The 19,892-nt window shown below is 29.3% G+C and overlaps 1 protein-coding gene across 1 annotated transcript; it reads left to right on the forward strand.

Moving 5' to 3' along the window:
- Positions 1-797: 797 nt before the first annotated feature.
- Positions 798-2,711, forward strand: LOC137812466 (U-box domain-containing protein 28). Its single transcript, XM_068614447.2, has one exon. The coding sequence runs from the start codon at positions 1,359-1,361 to the stop codon at positions 2,613-2,615; it is 1,257 nt and encodes a 418-aa protein (XP_068470548.1). The 5' UTR covers positions 798-1,358; the 3' UTR covers positions 2,616-2,711.
- The last annotated feature ends 17,181 nt before the right edge of the window (positions 2,712-19,892 follow it).

Genomic DNA, 19,892 nt, shown 5'->3' on the forward strand with positions numbered 1-19,892 from the left:
GAATATATATATACTAGACCACGTTAATGATAACTTTTTTATATTATATATATTAAAACATAACTTTTGTATATATAATTAATGTATATTAACTATAAAAGTAATGTATAATGTATTATATTTTGAAAATAATCGATTATACGTTATCATAAATATCTTTAAATTTGTAAAAAAGGTTTAAAAAAACTAAAACCTCTTGTGCTTTATAATAATTTGCTTCTCATTTAACTTTCATTGTATTCGTTCTGTCCTACGTAGGACAGACACGAACACTGATACGACACAGATACGGATACAGAGATATGTAAAATCTCTAAAATGTAGGACACGGAGACACAAATTTATATATTATATAATTATGAATTATATGAATTGATAATAAAGATTTATATGCACAAGTATGTTCCAGATTATCTTTTTGGAGCAGAAAAATGTTCCCAATGATTTGTTTCTTATTTTTATAATCATAATAACAATTTATACAATAAAGTTTGATTTTTTAGAAAATGAATGTATTTTTCTTTTTTAAAATTGTGTTACAACCATATTAGAATTGTCAGAAATTTAATAAATTTTTTTTTAATTGAACACTTCACGAATACATGTTCTACAAGTGTCATACAAGTGTCGGTGTCCGATACGAGTATTAAACACCGACGTATCAGATACCGACATGTCATTTAAGAGGAGTGTGTGACATTCATAAATTTTGTACGTGGAGAGCGTGTGAAACACTATGGGTATCATGGTAATTTTGTAAGAATATGGAAGTCTGACGAGGGGAGAGATTGTGGCAGTGGGTAAAAAATGTTTATTTTCATTTGCAATAATTAACATTTATTTGATTTGTATAAATAAAGATTGTTATTATATTGAAATTATATGGTATAAAGAAAAGGGTAAGGGTATAGGCAGTTGCAGTGGAGTTGAGTTGCAGTTTGAGGTGGGAAATGGTTGTCGTTGTCAAAGGTTGGACTCCCCCACAACATACGGATGATGTAATCAAGGCGACCGATGGAACCCTCGGTGGGGCCCAGGTCAGTAGCAAAGTAATTTCAATTATAAGTCCTTCCTCTGTGGTCCCCTCTTTCCCACCCCACCTTCTCCTCCTCATCATACGCAATTATTTCCCACCCTCCGCACGTGTCAACGCTTTTCCCATCCTACCCCTCCCAAAATAAATACTAAAAACCAACATCTCACGTCACTCTACCTTTGACTCTCTCTTTTCTTTAAACACCCCTTTCTTGTCCGCTCCCTCGCCCACCTCCTCTCTCTTTCTCTCTGTCAAACCTTCATCACTTTTTTTTCTTCTTTTTTTATAATCACTTTTTTCTCTCACTCCCTCGCTCGCCACCATGGTTAGAGACGATCTCTACATCACGGTTCCCAGCTTCTTCCGCTGCCCCATATCCCTCGATGTCATGAAATCCCCTGTCAGCCTCTCCACCGGCGTTACCTACGACCGCTCCAGCATCCAACGCTGGCTCGACAACGGCAACAACACGTGTCCCGCCACCATGCAGGTTCTCCAAACCAAAGAATTTGTTCCAAACCGAACCTTACAGAGGCTCATCCAGATCTGGTCCGACTCCCTCCACCACCCACTCCACTCGCCTCACTCCCCTACTTCCACCCACTCCTTATCCCTCCCCTCCAAGAACCAAATCCTCCTCGCTATCTCCGACTTACAGACTCGCGCCCAGAACCGCATCGACTCGCTCGCCAAAATCGCGCGGTTCGCGCAAGATTCCGAGGAGAACCGCGATTTTCTCGTCAGAACGGAATGCTTCGTGCCGCTGCTGGTTGGCTTCCTGGACAATGTCAATGGCAGCGTCGAGTTCCTCGAACAGGTCGTTACGGCGTTGGATTTGGTTATCGGAAAAATGGAAGATCGTGAGGGGCTGAAAAACTTGATACTGAAGAGGCAGGGCGAGGGAGAAAAGCAGAGCCTAGATTCTCTGTTTATCGCTCTCCAACAAGGGAGCCATGCTGCACAAATAGCATCGGTTAGGGTTTTGACTTCGGTCGCCGTGGACGTGGAATCGAAGCTGTTGATAGCGGAGAAGGAAGGTTTAGTGTCCGAATTGCTGAAACTAATCACGCCGGAGAAAGATCCGGATCTAATTGACAACTGTTTGTCGTGCCTGGTGGCGATTTCGTCTCCGAGACGGAGCAAGATGAAGCTGGTGCGTCTGGGAGCGGTTAAGGTGTTCTCAAAGCTTCTTTTGGCTTCGAACATGAGCGTGTCGGTGACGGAGAAGGTTCTGAAGCTGGTGGAAACGGTGTCGTCTACGAAGGAAGGGAGGTCGGAGATATGCGAGGATTCAGCGTGCGTGGCGGCTATAGTGAATAAGGTGCTGAAAGTTTCGAGCGTGGCAACGGAACACGCCGTTACGACGCTGTGGAGCGTGTGTTATCTGTTTCGGGATCAGACGGCACAAGAGGCCGTTACGAATGCTAACGGCTTGACCAAGATTCTGCTTCTGATGCAGAGTAATTGCTCGCCGCAAGTGCGCCAAATGTCTGTGGATTTGCTCAAAATATTTCGGGTTAATTCTAAGTCGTGTCTTTCATCTTATGACACCAAGACCACTCATATTATGCCCTTTTGATAATCCTTTTACTCCTATTACTGCCTTTGTAAATCATACCAAAATTTTTGTTAGTGAATAGACAAAAACCAAAATGAAATTGAAAATTCATTTCAACCCTCTCTTTCTCTTTGCCTTCTTATCCTGCTCTATGCAAGTTTGTGGAAAATTTAACTCATGCATAAAAATTTGAGCCTGCAGAAGCGTAAAAGATTTTGCTTTTTTTTTTTCTCTTTCTTTTATGAAATTCTTTATACACTTAGCGGGGAAGACTTTCTGGAATGTGAATGTTGGGTTGCAAAATTGGTAAACAAAAACGGCACTGCATCTTCTGGGTCATTAAGTTTTGTTTTCTAAAGGAAAAAGAAAAAGATATGTAAGATGAGAAAGTGTGCATTCATTTGTCGTTTAAGATAATACGGTCATTTTTATAATAATTATTTTGAAACATATATAAGATACAAAGTGGAAAAGGTTTGTATTGGTGATACATAATTCAAACCCTTCAAATCAAAACAATTAACAAACTTAATACATTTTAAATTAATCTATAAACCACTATTTCTTACGAGTCGAATCCTGAGATGTATCATATCTTATCCTGATAGATTTATTAGGTGGCTGGCTAGTGCACTACACCATCCTGAACAGAAATTTGACCACTGAGTAATTTAAAGTAATATTATTGTTCCAAACTGGATACACGCAAAACATACACCAATCGAAAGTGACCCAATTATAAACATATATTAAGTGAATGCTTGTTTTCGTTTTTCTCTTCCCCACTTCCTCCTGAATAAATGTTTCAAAGCAAGACGCAATAAATTTTTGCTTTTGCTCAAATGCTGATTTTGTAGTATAGAGGATTTACTTAATTAGCATAGTTTATTTAATGTAAGCGTGCAGAGATTTTTTTTTTATCCTTTATAACTTTTTGTTATTATATAATCAGTTGTGGCATGTAGACTTTTCTTTGAAAAAGCGATGTGAGTGTGTGTGCAGCAATATGTGAATTGTGAATGAAGGGAGTGGCCCTAAATAAAGAGCGTTGCAGTTATGGCTTTATCCGTAGCAATTGCGAAGAAGAAAAAAAATGATAAGTTAGCATTTTGAAGGTAATTTGTTGAAGGTAGGATGAAGTTATTGGAAAGATGAAGTGAAGGAAAAGCAATGAAAGAATTTGTTGTGAGAGGGAAAACGAGTGCCGCAAAATGGTGAAATGGGGTTTTGTTTTGGTTTGGTTTGGTGAGTGTAATGATGGGAGCTTTCCCTTTCAGTGAGAATGAATAGTTTGTTTGGAGAGAAAGTGACGAAAAGGATGGGAATCCGAAAGGAAAAAGAAATGGGTTAAAAGAGTGGAGGTTTGACCAGTATGGAAATTGGAATGCTTTAACAATGTCCACCTTTAATCATAAAAGTTAAAATAATAATAATTCACCAAATTTATACAAGTAATCCCATCCATGATCTTCAGAAAACGACGGCCTCCATTTACAACCCCTACTATCATTACATTATTAAACAAAGAAACAAACATGCAAGCATTATTCAAAAGTTGTTTCTTCTATATTGGATTTTGGTGCGCGTCAACACTCACCATTGGCTGCAAGTAGTAGCAATACCAAAGGGAAAAAGTTGAGAAAGCATGGTTCCCCAAGCACTACCTTTCTCTTTCTTTCTTTCTTTTTTATTTTCTTTACCCTAATTAATTCCAACCTAGCCTTTGCATCAACATTTGTGTGTAAAGTACGCAGCTACGTATTGGATCAAGCGTATTGATTATTCATTATTTGCTGGGGTACCATGTTGGGGGAGCTTCGACACATCACGTGACAGCTTTCTAAGGTTCTTACTATTTATTGAGATTTGATTTCAGACTCACACATCCTCGTCTTGGGTATGTGTGCGTATGTATTGTGTATATGGTTGGTTGAGGGAGAGGCTTTTTGGGCCAGCGCATGATCATGATGATATGAACTTGACTCAATTCATTCGTAATTTGAAATTAGACAAGTCAGTTTATGGAATTGACGTTTGATACATTCTTTGTGGTCTTGTTTCGTGCAATGAATATGGATGTGGAACCTTTCGATTCAGGTGGATTGGGATTTGAGAAGGGAGAAACAAAACAAGTACTATTCGTCATATCTTTTCCTTCTTATTATTAAAATTTTTCATTCCTATTATTCAATTACTATCTACATATTTTACGGAATTTTTTTCAATTGGGTAACTTTTGAAGTTATCAAAGGCTAGTTTTAGAGAGAGAAAAAAAATCACTGCCAGCAGATGAGATTGCATTCAAACAACGTGGAGAAGGAGGTAAAGGGGGAAAAAGAGTTGAAAGGAAGATTATTTAAATGTTGGGAAAGTGAGTGAAAATTAGAAGAATGTTTTTAGATAATGTGATTGATGTAAGTGAAAAAAAAAGAATTAAATGTTTAATTTAATTATTTATTCAAATTTCGTTAGATTTATTTTGTTAAGGTTAATTTTTAAATAAATTGCAAGTATTAAAAAAAAATCAAATGTAATTTGCTTAAATAAATACATTTTTGTCATAAATAAATAAAAAATTAAAATAAATATCTAATTTTTTTGTAAATTTAATATTTCAATTAAAAAAATGGTTTGACAAGATAAATAAAATAACACAATTGTAATGATTACGGTCTACAAATCTTGATTCAATCACAGATTCACACTTAGGACGTGTTTGGATTGGGGAGTGGATTTAGAGTGATTTGAAAGGAAAATGTAAAGAAAGTGAGGTTGTTTGGATTAGAGTATATTAGAGTGGATTTGTAACATCCTTAAATTTTACCCATATATAATGTAATGAAAGTAAAACAAGCAATCTCTGATTACAAATAACATATACTACTTTCTCATATGTGTATCTCAAAAGAAATATCCCTCTTCATAGAGATTTAATATATACATCAAAAGTTTTAACAACAAAACAAAACATTCAAGTAAAACTATTTCATTTTTCCAGCTGTTCAGGAGCTCTATTACCTGCAATCTCATCTGCTTCCATGTAAAACACGATCATCACAGATAAAGAAACAAACACAAACAAATAACAGGATAAGCTATCTATATAAAATGTTTTGATATAATTTAAATTTCAAATTAATAAGCATAAACCCACACAGCCATGCACATAATTATCTCAATATCTCATCATCTTCATATGACAGGGTAAATCCATTTGATATGCTCTGATCAGTTCTTTCAAACTTCAGAATCAGCCAAATGGACCTCCTTCGACTTTCACCAACTGAATAACTTCATTCCATTATATCATTATATCAGTAGAGTCAGGATCGTCTCATTCACAGGACACTCACAAATCAATACACCCTAATAACAATCTCAACATGGTATTTCCTTTCCTGAAAATACTACGTCTTGATCACACTTTAACCTCATTACATACATCATTTAACATATCAATGCACCACTCAATCACTTCATATATAAACTTTCTAAACAATCCAAATATATCTCAAACTTTACTTAAAACACATAATAAATTCCAAATATATGCTCTTTAACTCAATCATCATCTGAAATCACACAACCACTTCTCATCAAATTCAACCAAAATATTCAAAAAGAATAGCTCAGCTCATTTATATTATCATTCAAACACTTTCAATTCTCAATCACAAACAGTTTCAACAAATTATTCACCAACCATTCCAGTCAATATATTACTTTACTCTTCAAGAGAGACAATCCTGCAAGCAAAAATAATTGGAATTGGTGACCACCGAGTTTTATTGAAAATAACAGGACTAGCTTATGCTCCACCACAGAGTCCTAATCAAAATCTAATTATATAACTAGGACTTGAGTTAAGAGAGATTAACCCTAAATCTAAAAGAGTTACATGTAAAAGACAACCAGTTCAAAATTTGACTCAAAGAAAAGGGCCAAAAATGAACTTACTCTATTTAGGATTTTGATCGGGCAGTCTTGTAGTCTTCGCTGCCAGGAGTCTAATGGCGTTCTGATCGTCAAACAGATGAACGAGGAGGTCAGAATGTTAGAAAGAAGGGAGAGAAAGGAAAAGAGAAACTTTTAGAGAGATGGTGGTTATTTTAAAATGAAACCTGAATAACTGAATTTTCTATTTATATGTCATTTTCATTTTAATAATAAAATATTCAGGTATCATCTAAAATATATCCCTTCTACTCTAAGGTTATTTTCTAAATCCTTACAGGATTTGTGAGGAAAGTTTATTGAAGTTTGTGTGTGATAGGATGGTTGTAATGAGATTTTTATTTTTTTTAAATTATATAAAATGTAAGTTTACAAATTTACCCTTTTAAAAAAAAAATTCACAAATCAATTTTTATTTTTGTTAATATTATTATTTAATAAATTTATTTTAATTATTATTAAATATGTAATTTATATTTATATTTATTGTTAATAATTTATTATTATTATTATTATATATTTTAAAATATTATTGATCAAATATTTCATTTAAAAAAATATAAATGTATTTAAAATTATTTCTATATTATATTATTATTTTTTATATTTAATACTATTATTATATCAATTATCCTTTGTTATAAATCATTATATTTATTATTATTATTTTATTATTATAATTAATTATTATTAATAATATTATTAAATAATTTTATAATATCAAGGGTAATATGGTTAATTCACATGATCTATGTGGCTTTCTTGGCAAATCTTTGGGCACCCGTGAAGATGAAAAAAATGTGTTTCAGCACCTTTCTTCGCTCGCCAATACACGGATATCACTAGAAACAAACGCACGTAATCTCCGCCTTTCTTTCTTGGTATACAGTGAACAACCAGAAACAAAAACAGTCTTAAACTTGAAGAGTAACTCACCTTTATCTGCCTCCTTTTCTTTTTCCACGTAACAAATTTAATATGCAATATAATTCATTTATTAATTTATTATGGATTTGAGGAAATAAAAAATAATAATGGGTAAAGTTATTTGAAATAAATAAAAATTTAAAAAATGGAAAAAAAAGTGTAGTATATTTGATTAAATAAAAAATTAAATATTTTGAAGATATCGTTGATTAATATTCAATAAAAATGAATATAAATTAAAATTAAGATATGATTTAATATAAAGTAATTATTTAATAAAATTGAAAATAATAATTAAAAATTATTTAAACATAAGTTTTATATTATTTAAATAATTAATTATTGTAAAATGTTAAGATAAAAGCTAATAAAACACTTTTAATATATTAATTTACTTCTAGTTGTTGATATTGGTAAAAAAATAAAACCCTTATTATAACTTCTTTATTATTATATTGAATACAATTTTTTTTATCAAAAGGTAATATAACTAAATTAATAGTTGAAAAGACAAACGTTAATAAAAAAAGTTAATCTATTAATTTCAAATTTAACCATAATTACCTATTTTAAATAGTCATAAAAAATATTTAATTGTAATGACAAAAATAATATTAATACTTTTTTAAAATATTAACATGATAAAGAAATATAATAATTTATAATTTATTAATAAATATTACAAAATGAACTTTAAGTCTAACTCAACCCATAAAACCAACTCATATGATGAGATTTGCACCCACTTATATATAATGAATTGTCCTCATCTCTAGTCGATGTGGGATGTCCAACACACATCCCCCACGCCGAGAGTAACAACTTGTGCGTGGAACAACATATTATAGGTGGTCTGATAACAGTCCGATAATAGGTGACACGATAAGCCCAATAAACATTCATTAAAATAGACTTTAAATCGTTCCAATAACATAAGTGTTTTTTTTCCAGTGAGTTTCCCAACTTCAATTTATAAACTTTATTTTCCATTCAGTTTAACATTTATTATTAAAATATCAAGGATCTTAAGTATGAATCGTGACATAAAATGAAGACTATATATATATATATATATATATATATATATATATATATATATATATATATATATTTCATCTTTATAAAAAGTGTCAAATTTTTTAGTTGACACGTAGAGGTTCAACCTAGTTTAATCAGTCTGTGAATAAAAATATATATTATTTATTAAATGGCTAAAATTTAATAAAATATATAAAAGTATACATATTTTATGATTTTTTAATAAAAAATTTAAAAACATAGTTACTAAAAATTTAACTTTAGAAAAGTTACAGGCTAAATAATCTTAACAAAGTTAAAATTTCTTCAAATAACTTAACCCAAACATAGAGACAATATATGTTAGCCGAACGGTTGATCGACCATGTAATATAAATGGAACGTAAAATATTACCAAATATAGGATTTATATTATGGATATGATTACATATCCTCTTCATTCATCTCAATAATAAGTACTTTATACTGTGATAACAATTTTTTTCTAAATTTTATTACTTTCTTATGAATATATCACTACAATTTTTTTATTAAATATTAACTAATTTTAAAAAATTAATTATTATATTATTAATTAAATTATATCTTATTTTATAAACTAATCAATTATTAATATCTAAAATATTTTTTATTTTTTATAAAATTTATAACATAATTTTTAAATTAATATCTATACTGGGATGACCGACCGGTCCCCTTGACTCGGTCAACCCAGCCGACCAGACCCCATCCTAAGCTACGAGGTCCACCACGTGGCATATGTGGCCGACCGACATAAGATGCTCAAGTTAAAGGTTGACCCGATTAGCAAAGGTTAACCCATGGTTAGGGAATGACCTAATCCAACTCTAATCACTAAACAACTTCCTAATCTGGCCCAACAACAAGGGTCCATCAAGGTAATATAAATATCACGCATTCCAAGAAAAAAGGTACGTCATTGTCTACAGTATTCTGACAGCCGAATACGATACTCCACTTACTTGAGCGTTGAAGTGCTATCTACAGGTACCCCACCTGCCTGAGGAGCGGTTCGGCGAGGAAGCTTGAAGGAGTGTCAAATACGTGAGGATCAACCGAACACCATCCAAAGTCAATAGTTCTCCTTGTTCCCAAACTAGTTCGAGAACAATATCTAACACAGCTCTCAAAATTGTAGATATTAATTTAAATTTTTTTATTTTATTAATAATATAAATTATTTTAAATACCAATAAATTTTTAATTTATAAAATATTATTTAACTTAATCAATATAATAATTAATTATTTTCTGTTCATAAACTAATTGATATTTAATAAGTTTATTATAATGTATCAATTAATTTTTAATACATTTAATATTAAAAATTACATTTATTTTATAATTCTTCAAATGATAGTATATTGAAAATAATATAATAAGATTAAAATAATTAAAAAAAGATAAATTTCAAAGAGAGATACTTTATATATATATATATGGTATTCCAAAAATAAATTTAATTTCTCACACTAACTATATTCTTTTTTTTCTAGAATCAAATATAAATATAAAGGGAAGGAGAAAAGTGAAAGAAAGTGGAGAGATAAAGAGATGAAAACTGAATAAAAAACTAATTTTGCAAATATCTAAACTAAAGAATAAAAGTGGTCGTATTTTAAAAAAAAAACAATGTATTGAATATGGAAAAGATTAACTTAATAAGAAAAATGATTTTATAAGTAGGAGTTTTGAAAGAATGGTATAATATATAGTGTAGAAGGTGAAATTAAAGAATTAAGAAGCAGTGGTGGGAAGTGAAGGTGGGTGCAATCCACTTAAGTAGCAGAAGCAAAAGAAGATCCTTTCCATTACAAAGAATTTAGGGTTTTATAAAATTGTGCATAAGTTGGACTTTTGCAGAACATTCCCCACTTTTTCAGATGGTCAGAGGAAGTGGGGTAGCCACCCATTGCTCTTTCGAAATGACCACTTCTCCATTCTGTTCAAAGTCACCAACCTCTCAATATTCATTATTCTTGCCTTCTCAATTAATTAACTAATTATTAAATCAATCATCTACTTTTTATTCAGGATATTTTAAACATCAATTCCTAACACATACAAACACTTATTATTAATGTTGAAGTTTAATTAATAAAATATAAAATAAAGAATGAAATCAAAATGAGAAAAATAATTATGATTTATGTACGTGGAAGTATTATTATTAAAATAATTGTATAACTTACTTGATACTTAAGTCTGGATATACTTAATTACCACCAAATTACTATTATATGGTCTTCATTTTGAAGCATGTTTAGGGTATTAGCAAACAGCCATAATTGTGGCTATGGATTACAAATATAGTATTTGATGATGAGATAGTGAATTGGGCATTATTGAACTCAACAACTGCCACTCCATGAATCTCTCTAAGTTGTGGAATTTTAGTGACCAAATCCAAACTCATAATTCAAAATCATTCATATCTGTGCTTATGAGTAATGCTTATTATTTCTTCTTATAAGCCTTTTCCATTCATGCTAAGTTTTTAGTATTAATGAACATTCCCACCATGCACCCAATTCCTAAAAGTATTTTCTTGTCATAATCTTTTACTTCTTTCTCTAATAATGAAGCTTCCATAGTGACTATGGCATTAAATAAATAAATAAATATAAGGAACTACTTCAGAAATACAAAGATAATAAAATAAAAACATAAATCTGAAGTCATGATATTTTGTAGATAAAATGCATTTCGGAGAGTCATGATATTTTGTAAATAAAATGCATTCCGGAGAGTTTATAATGTTATTAAATAAACTATGTCTAGCTAAAAATTCTGCAATTGATTGTAAATAAGGTACCCATTCTGGAATAAAATTTATCTGAATTTTTTTTCTTAAAGATTAGAAAAAAGGTAATTTTTTTTTCATAAGTTAAAATAAGTTTGTCAGTTTTTTGTTATATGATTTCTCTAATTTTTTATTTTTAACTTTTAATAAATCTTTATATAAAAATCGTCCATGTACAACTTTTTGTTTGTTAACTATTTGATAAGTAATGCACGTGAGTAATATATATATATTTTTGCATTATTCGGGCATTCATATGTAACAAAGTTTAATGTTATAGTAATTATTATGTTTTGTTTGTTTTACACACAATAGATATTGGAATTTAAAGGACTGGGGTCATTTGTCTTTTTTCTTGTCGTTGAAAAATATTTTAAGGCCCATTGAATAACAAATATCCCATTTTTGAACCATAGTTTGAGTTACTTTTCCTTTTCTTTTACGATGATCTCAGACTATTTCATGATTTAAATAAGTATAACTTTCTCATATTGTACTATACTTTAACGAATGTCAAAACTATATATTTAGTTTTTAGCATTTGTTTCATAAGCAATTGTTTACTAATATTATACAACTCGTACAATAATACATAAGTTACTTTCTTATATTATTAATAATATTAGATAAATGATTAAGCATAAAACATTGTGCACTTTAAGTTTTAAGTAAAAATATTTAAAGAATAAAGAGATCTTTGAAATTCTAAATTTAATTAGAAAAAGGTAAAATTTTAAAGAATTCGATTTATGTCTGACCTATAAGAAAAGTACTCACCCATGTGTTGGGCCTGGCTTTGTTAATAATCCAGCTAATGCATCCCCCAAGATCTAACTACGGACTTTATAATTCTCACCCCGTTTTTACTAAGTTTACAACTCCATATTTTTAACCAAAATATCCTTCATGATAATACTTTTTTGTTTCTCTTTTTAGCTATAGAAAAGGTGATTTAATTTTTCAAATGAAATAAATTTAAATGAAATGAATTTTCTATCTTTCATTTTATTTTTATATCAAGTTCATTTCTTATAACATTAAGAAATAAGAGGATATTGAAAAATATGTACACGTGGGTTTACTTGTTTGGCAGTTAACCACTAGGCCCATAGTCCATAATGGTATATGCTGAAAAGAAAAGGACAAAAAATAGAGAAAGGAAAAAAGAATGAAGAAGAAAACAAAATAAAACTATGTGACAAAAATATTTCTTAATTTTATACTCTCAGTTTTTTTTTTATCTTGACCTTTTATATTTTAGCTCGAAGATAAGATTTTTATTATTATCAGGGAAACACACGTGTAATGAATTAAAAATTAATATTCATATTATTTTTTAAATTTAATAAATTCATTTCAGTATAATAATTGTATTATTGTTTTTTCTTATATTGATACATGTAATCTATGAAGGAAAAAATAATTAGACTATTATATTGTGGAATAGTTAAAATGTGTAGTTTGTTTCAGTATATGGGTAGTTTGTTTTTTTTTTTTACAATTTTAAACTATAATAAAAAATAAAATAGAAATATGAAATGTATTATGTAAGGAATCCTTATTATATTTTATTATAAATATCTTTTTGCCTGATTAAATAAACTCAGCACAGCATCCATATAAGTTTATTTCCAAAGTTTATTGGGAAACCACTATGATTATGATTATTATGAACAGATTCTGATGCAAAATTATACCAATAAAAATGGAAAATGAAACTTACAATGATAAAGAAGAGACAGAGAGAATTAGATAAATATAGTATTTCGGAAAACAGTGATTATAGTCAAAGTTATTGATATAAATATATAATAACTTTTTCGATACTAAAATATAAACAAAGAATACTTTTCGTGATCTATATTTAAATAAATTTTCATCACCTCAATCTTATCTAATACTAATATTTAAAAAATATCTTTATTTTAAACCTAAGCAAGCGTCAGCCCAAAAAATAATTGTGGATAATTTATAAAAATATTTTTTATTGAATGGAAACAAAATTATTAACTGAGCTTAACTATTATGGGGGTAAAACTGGTTTAATTTTATTTTTTATATTTGAGTATGAACTAGGAATTACGTAGCACGAATAGATATGACTAATATGTGAATTAATTAACATATAACTGTTCACTTTCAAGTTTCAGTTTTAAAGATGTATTTAATAGTTTAAGGATTTGAATTTGCAGTAGTTACAAAAGATATTAAGACTTGTTAAGTAATGGTATATTTAATTTCTTTTTTATAAAAAACTTTCATGTTAGACAACACTATGCTACTTGATATTTTATCTAGGCTGACACTCCAAGTAACAATAATCAATTGCCATCACATAAAAAAAATTATTAAAAAAAAATAAAAATACAAAAATATGAGAAATTAGACCAAAATCCATATGTTAATAAAAACGATACATAGGTAGACTATACCTATTAATAAAGAATTTTAAGAACAGATTATACGGAAGTCTATTATACCAATGAAATGATTATCTATGAATAAATCCTAAATTAACCAACTTATCAACACACGCATGTCCTTCACGAAAAATATGAGTAACCATAAACCTGATTTGAAAGTAGATTTAAGTATTATGTGTTAAATAAGGAATTGCTAAAACTTTGTTTAGAGTAACATGAATTTTAAATATAGGGATTTATCATATTTTATTTTTGTAAGTAAGTTAGAGTTAAATGTTAAGTTAGTTCTAGGAGTTGAGAACTCTTATTGTTTGATAGTGAAACTAGAAGTAAGTGATAAATTGAGTTTGCAATTGATGTTGAACATATATTTAATTTTAGCATGACATATTTTTTTTGTCAAGTATTTGTATTTAGACTTTGAAATTATTTTTAAAGTTAGTAGTTTTACACCAACATATATCTTTTCTTACCATATTTATATATGTTATAAATATTTTATTATTAGAGTGAATAAAAGTAAAATTCAAATCACATTATATTCTTAACAAGTAAATTAATTCTTTATTAATGACATTTTTATAGATTAATTAAATAAGAAATATATTTTATTCAACACTTACTTTTGTGTTCTTTATTAAAGGGATTAAAATAGTCAAAGTATATAGTTTAGTAAGAGTGTCAAAGCTTATGTGTTTGACCACTTATGTTCTTTAATCAAAGTGAATTGAAAAAGTCAAAGTATATAATTTATTAATATTTGTCAAAGCTTTATGAATGTGTTTTCAGAGGAAGTGTCAACGGTTAATGTATATTAATGTTGTTAGTTCTCATGATTTGTTTTAGTTAGTTTATAAATAATTTATTTATTTTTTTACTTAAAACTATAACTTAATGTTAGAATCTCAAATTTGTTAGAGAATAATTTATACTTGTTGATTTAATTTAAAAAATGTAATGTATATTGTTTTTATTTGTTTTTTTTATTAAAAGAATGATACATAATATATATAGTAAATAAATGTTGTTATTTTTTTCAAAAAGGCAATACATTATTTTAATATAATAATAAAAGACTAAGCTGTGGCACCTTTCTGCTATTTTATGTTTGCATTTTCCCTTTTCACTATTTTATCACTTATTACAAAATAAAAATATATATATTTCAAAATAAACTACTTCATAATTTTTAATCTCACTTTTATCATTATATAAGATGAAAAAAGCTTTATTCCCATACATTAGTAAGTTTTCATTCTCAATATTAATTAAAGTAGTTGCCACATAACTGAAATGTCCTATTAAAGAATAGTACTTATTTCAAAAAAAAAATTGATATATCAATCTAGGTATCCTTTTGCTATCTTATAAAAAATATATTATATATAAAATAAAATATTTAGTGTCATAAAATACATTTAATAGCAAATAAAAGTGAAAGAATATTGTAAAAAAAATTAGAATTAGTTAAAAGAAAACTCTTCATATCTTAAGTACTTTTTGGATATTTGTAAATTAAAGTGAGTCAAGTGTTTTATTGTTTTATTAATTAGTTTCATCATCACTGATATTTCGATGACATTATTATTTATAAGATTGCAGTTCAATCATTGGTGAAAAAGTCACTTGTTGATTAAATATTTGACTATTTGACAATAATAAGTAATTAAATTATCACTTTCTCCATTGGACTCCAGTACCATCCCTTTTATTAAAATAATATACATCTCGATGTGTTAAAAAAATTAAAATTAATTTTATTTAGTTTTTAAAATTAAAAATCTTTGTCACTAACAACTAGTTACATTATATTCTTCCAAGTTGCTTCTATAAACCTGATTAGCTTAAATGGTGATTAATTCATTACTTAATTAGAAAGATTGAAACTATATGGATATAAGAATTGAATAACAGGAACCATTTAAGGGGTGGTTCAACCCTTATACATACCTATATAATATGAATCAAATGTCAGGTCTCCCAAACCAACAAAATGGGAGAGACAAAAAATTCTACCACTAAAAAATCCGTACAATCCCGTACAAACTCAAAACAAACCCGTACAAACTCAAAACAAACCCAAAACAAACTCACTACAACCAAAACAAGGGGCAAAAAGAACAACAACCTTTATCCACCAACCCAGATACCAACCCAACCGCCCACAAAAATCAACAACCATCGAAATAGAGATACCTATCACCCTAAACTGGGTCATGCCAATTAAATCGATTTCAAACGCGATAAAGGAGCAAGACACCAGAGGGTGTTGGATATATTAATGAGTAATAGTAGCAAATTTAGGCATTAGTCTTATTTTTCCTCTTTCACTATCTAATAATGAAATTACTATCTTTATTGGATTTAATTTTTTTGTACTCTGCTCAGGGGAAGATCGGCTAAGAGATTGTGAGTGGGAATGCTCTGCCACTACACATAGATCTCGACTCGGAGCTTCTTTAGGAGTACAGTGCATAATGTACTCCTAAAGGAGTAAGACAGACCATAATCTTTATGAATAAAGAAAGAAAGAGAATAATATCAAGAATCATCTTTATTGAAATATGTAAATCATGCATATGTAAAGACCATTAAAATTAAGTAAATAGGAAAAAAACCGAAGGACCTGCATTTAGAAATTTCATATCTGCTTCCGAAGAAAATATGGCCAAGAAGAGAGTTACAAAAATGAGACGTTCAATAAGAAATGAAAGGAGAGAAGAAAAAAAAGCTATTCGTAATGTTACCTTTTCAAAATCTTGTTCTAAGTTGTTTTTGCTTCAAATGAGAATTGTTGCAGAAAACTGAATTTAAAAGAGTTAAATTATATTTAGACTTTGAAATTATTTTTAAAGTTAGTAGTTTTACACCAACATATATCTTTTCTTACCAATGACTCCTTACAACTGAAATTATTGTATTTAGACTACTTAAATGTATTTATAAGTAGTCTTCCTATGACTCCTTTTAAGTCCTTTCGTTGCAATTGCTGATACCCGAGGATTCAAATGAATTGTATTTGGCGTTAATAATTTTACTTGATTAAGAAACACTTTAACTAAAACTTGTATAATTGACAAAATCAAATCTAAGTTAACAATTTCTCAATAATTAGATTTTGTAGTGGTAACAATCTATATTAGACATCACTATGTTACTTGACATTTCAGTTAGGCTGACACATCAAGTAACAACAATCATTTACCATCACATAAAAAAATATTATTAAAAAAAAGAAAAGAAAATACAAAAATATGGGTGGACTAGACCAAAACCCATATGTTAACAAAAATGATACATAGGTAGACTATACCTATTAATAAAGAATTCTAAGAACAGACTAGACGAAAGCCTATTATACCAATGAAATGATTATCTATGAATAAATCCTAAATTAGCCAACTTATCAGCACACACATTCCCTTCACGAAAAATATGAGTAACCATAAACCTGATTTGGAAGTAAGTTTAAGTATTATGTGTTAAATAAGTACTTGTTAAAACTTTGTTTAGAGTAACATGAATTTTAAATATAGGGAACTATCATATTTTATTTTTGTAAGTAAGGTAGGAGTTGAGAACTCTTATTGTTTGATGGTGAAATTTGAAGTAAGTGATACAATTGATGTTGAACATATATTTAATTTTAGCATGATATATTTTTTTTTGTCAAGTATTTGTATTTAGAATTTGAAATTATTTTTAAAGTTAGTAGTTTTACACTAACATATATCTTTTCATACCATATTTATATATGTTATAAATATTTTATTAGAGTGAATAAAAGTAAAATTCAATTCACATTATCTTCTTAACAAGTAAATTAATTCTTTATTAATGACATTTTTATAGATTAATTAAATAAGAAGTATCTTTTCTTGAACACTTATTTTGTGTGCTTTACTAAAGGGATTAAAATAGTCAAAGTATATAGTTTAGTAAGTGTCAAAGCTTATGAATGTGTTTGACCACTTATGTTCTTTACTCAAAGTGGATTGAAAAGTCAAAGTATATAATTTATTAATATTGTCAAAGCTTATGAATGTGTTTTAAGAGGAAGTGTCAACGGTTATTCACAAGAAAATAATGTATATTAATGTTGTTAATCCTCATGATTTGGTTTAGTTAGTTTATAAATAATTTATTTATTTATTTACTTAAAATTATAACTCAATGTTAGAATCTTAAATTTATTAGATAATAATTTATACTTGTTGATTTAATTTTAAAAATGTCATGTATATTGTTTTTATTTGTTTTTTATTAAAAGAATGATACATAATATATATAGTAAATAAATTTTGTTATTTTTTTCACAAAGGCAATACATTATTTTAATATAATAATAAAAGACTAAGCTGTGACACCTTTCTTCTATTTTATGTTTGCAATTTCCCTTTTCACTATTTTATCACTTATTACAAAATAAAAATATATATATTTCAAAATAAACTACTTCATAATTTTGAAGCTCGCTTTTAGCATTACATAAGATGGAAAAAAGCTTTATTCCCATACATTGGTAAGTTTTCATTCTCAATATTAATTAAAGTAGTTGCCACATAACTGAAATGTCCTATTAAAGAATAGTACTTATGTTCTTTTAATCTATGTATTTTCTTTTCACTTTTAGTACTTGTAACACTTGTTTAGTCTATCTTGTTAAAACAAAAATTGAAACATTTAGAAAAGTTAGGGAGTTGAGAAAAAAATATTACAGGGATTAAAAATGAAAAAAAATGCTAAATTACATGGACTACAATCTTATTTCAGCCAAAAACTTAATGTTCTCACTATACCTTGACTTCATGGATGTCAACACTGACAATGGGTTGTAACCGACGATTGAAAATGTACTCTACCTGAGAAGAAATCATAATTTAGTCAGTACAAAATCATTTAGAGTAATGCCTTAAATATAAGGGGGGAGGGGACAAAAATACTTGCAATAGAAGCATCATCATAATACTAAGGAACAAGTTTCCTATTGTTTATCTGACCATCATTGGTCAACTTTATTAAAATTTGTGAAAAAAACTACACAGGATTTGGGCACGGAATAGGTGTTATAAACTAAGTACCAAGTTTTGCTCATAGTTTGTAAATGAGTTTCAGACCTCAGTACCATAAATTATTTATCTTCAATGGGCAACAAGCACATCTCTAAGGCTTCGTTTGGATCTAGGGGTGTCACTGTTGGCGACGGAAGTCACAACAGCACCCCGTTTGGATCCATGCATGCTTGCCGGTGAGTGTGGAAGGAAAGATCAATTTGAGTGAAATGTTTATCTGCGCAAAGATGAAGAGAAAGTTGCACTGTAGAGTGGGAGTGCCAAGTCATCCCAAGCAAGTTACAACGTTACCCTTGCTTTTGCTGGAATTAAGAGAAACCGTGCCCCCTGCGCCCTCTGCATGCATGCCACATGAAGCCATGAGATTCCTGACTTGGCTCAGGAATCGTTTGACTCTGTGTGAATCTGTGAAAGGAGAGTGAATGCAGTGGGTGAGTGGGTGAGGTAGGTGGGCGTGAAGCTGGCTATATAACAGCATGAAGTTCCTTCCTCCATTCACAGAAAACCGAAGAAACCGAGCCATCAGAGAGTGCATTGTAGTGTGGTTGGAGAGATTCCTATAAGCCATCTTCGTTTCTGTTAGGATACCTTGTTCATCTCACGTCCTGGGGTTGTTCTTGTGATTCATCTGGGTTAATCTGGGTTCATCTGGGTTCGTCTGAGGTGAGAGCTTTTTCTCTGCAATGGTGCATAATCGATTATGCCTCAATTAGAACCAGTCAGATAATCGATTATGGGGGCAGATAATCGATTTTTCAAAGAACATAATCGATTATCTGTAAAAATTTACAGGCATAATCGATTATCTGGAGTGTTGAAAAAGGGCCATAATCGATTATTGTGTGCCATAATCGATTATGCTGTATTTTTGCCTACCAACATAATCGATTATCCCAGGATAATCGATTATCCTCTGTGTATAACTGAGAGCATAATCGATTATGTTCTATATTTTTTTGGAATTCTATGTTTCTTAATTTTTTTTATGTGATTTTCAGGCAGTGTTCTTTATCCTAAGTCATCCTATTGTGCTGCTGTTGTTGCTTATCTTCAGGTTTTT

Source organism: Phaseolus vulgaris, chromosome 2 (assembly GCF_051622355.1).
Source record: "Phaseolus vulgaris cultivar YP4 chromosome 2, ASM5162235v1, whole genome shotgun sequence".
Classification (NCBI taxonomy): Eukaryota; Viridiplantae; Streptophyta; class Magnoliopsida; order Fabales; family Fabaceae; genus Phaseolus; species Phaseolus vulgaris.

What these genes read in the sequence shown, in the direction of transcription:
- LOC137812466 (XM_068614447.2), top strand. Translation starts at nt 1,359, where the DNA reads ATGGTTAGAGACGATCTCTACATCACGGTTCCCAGCTTCTTCCGCTGC.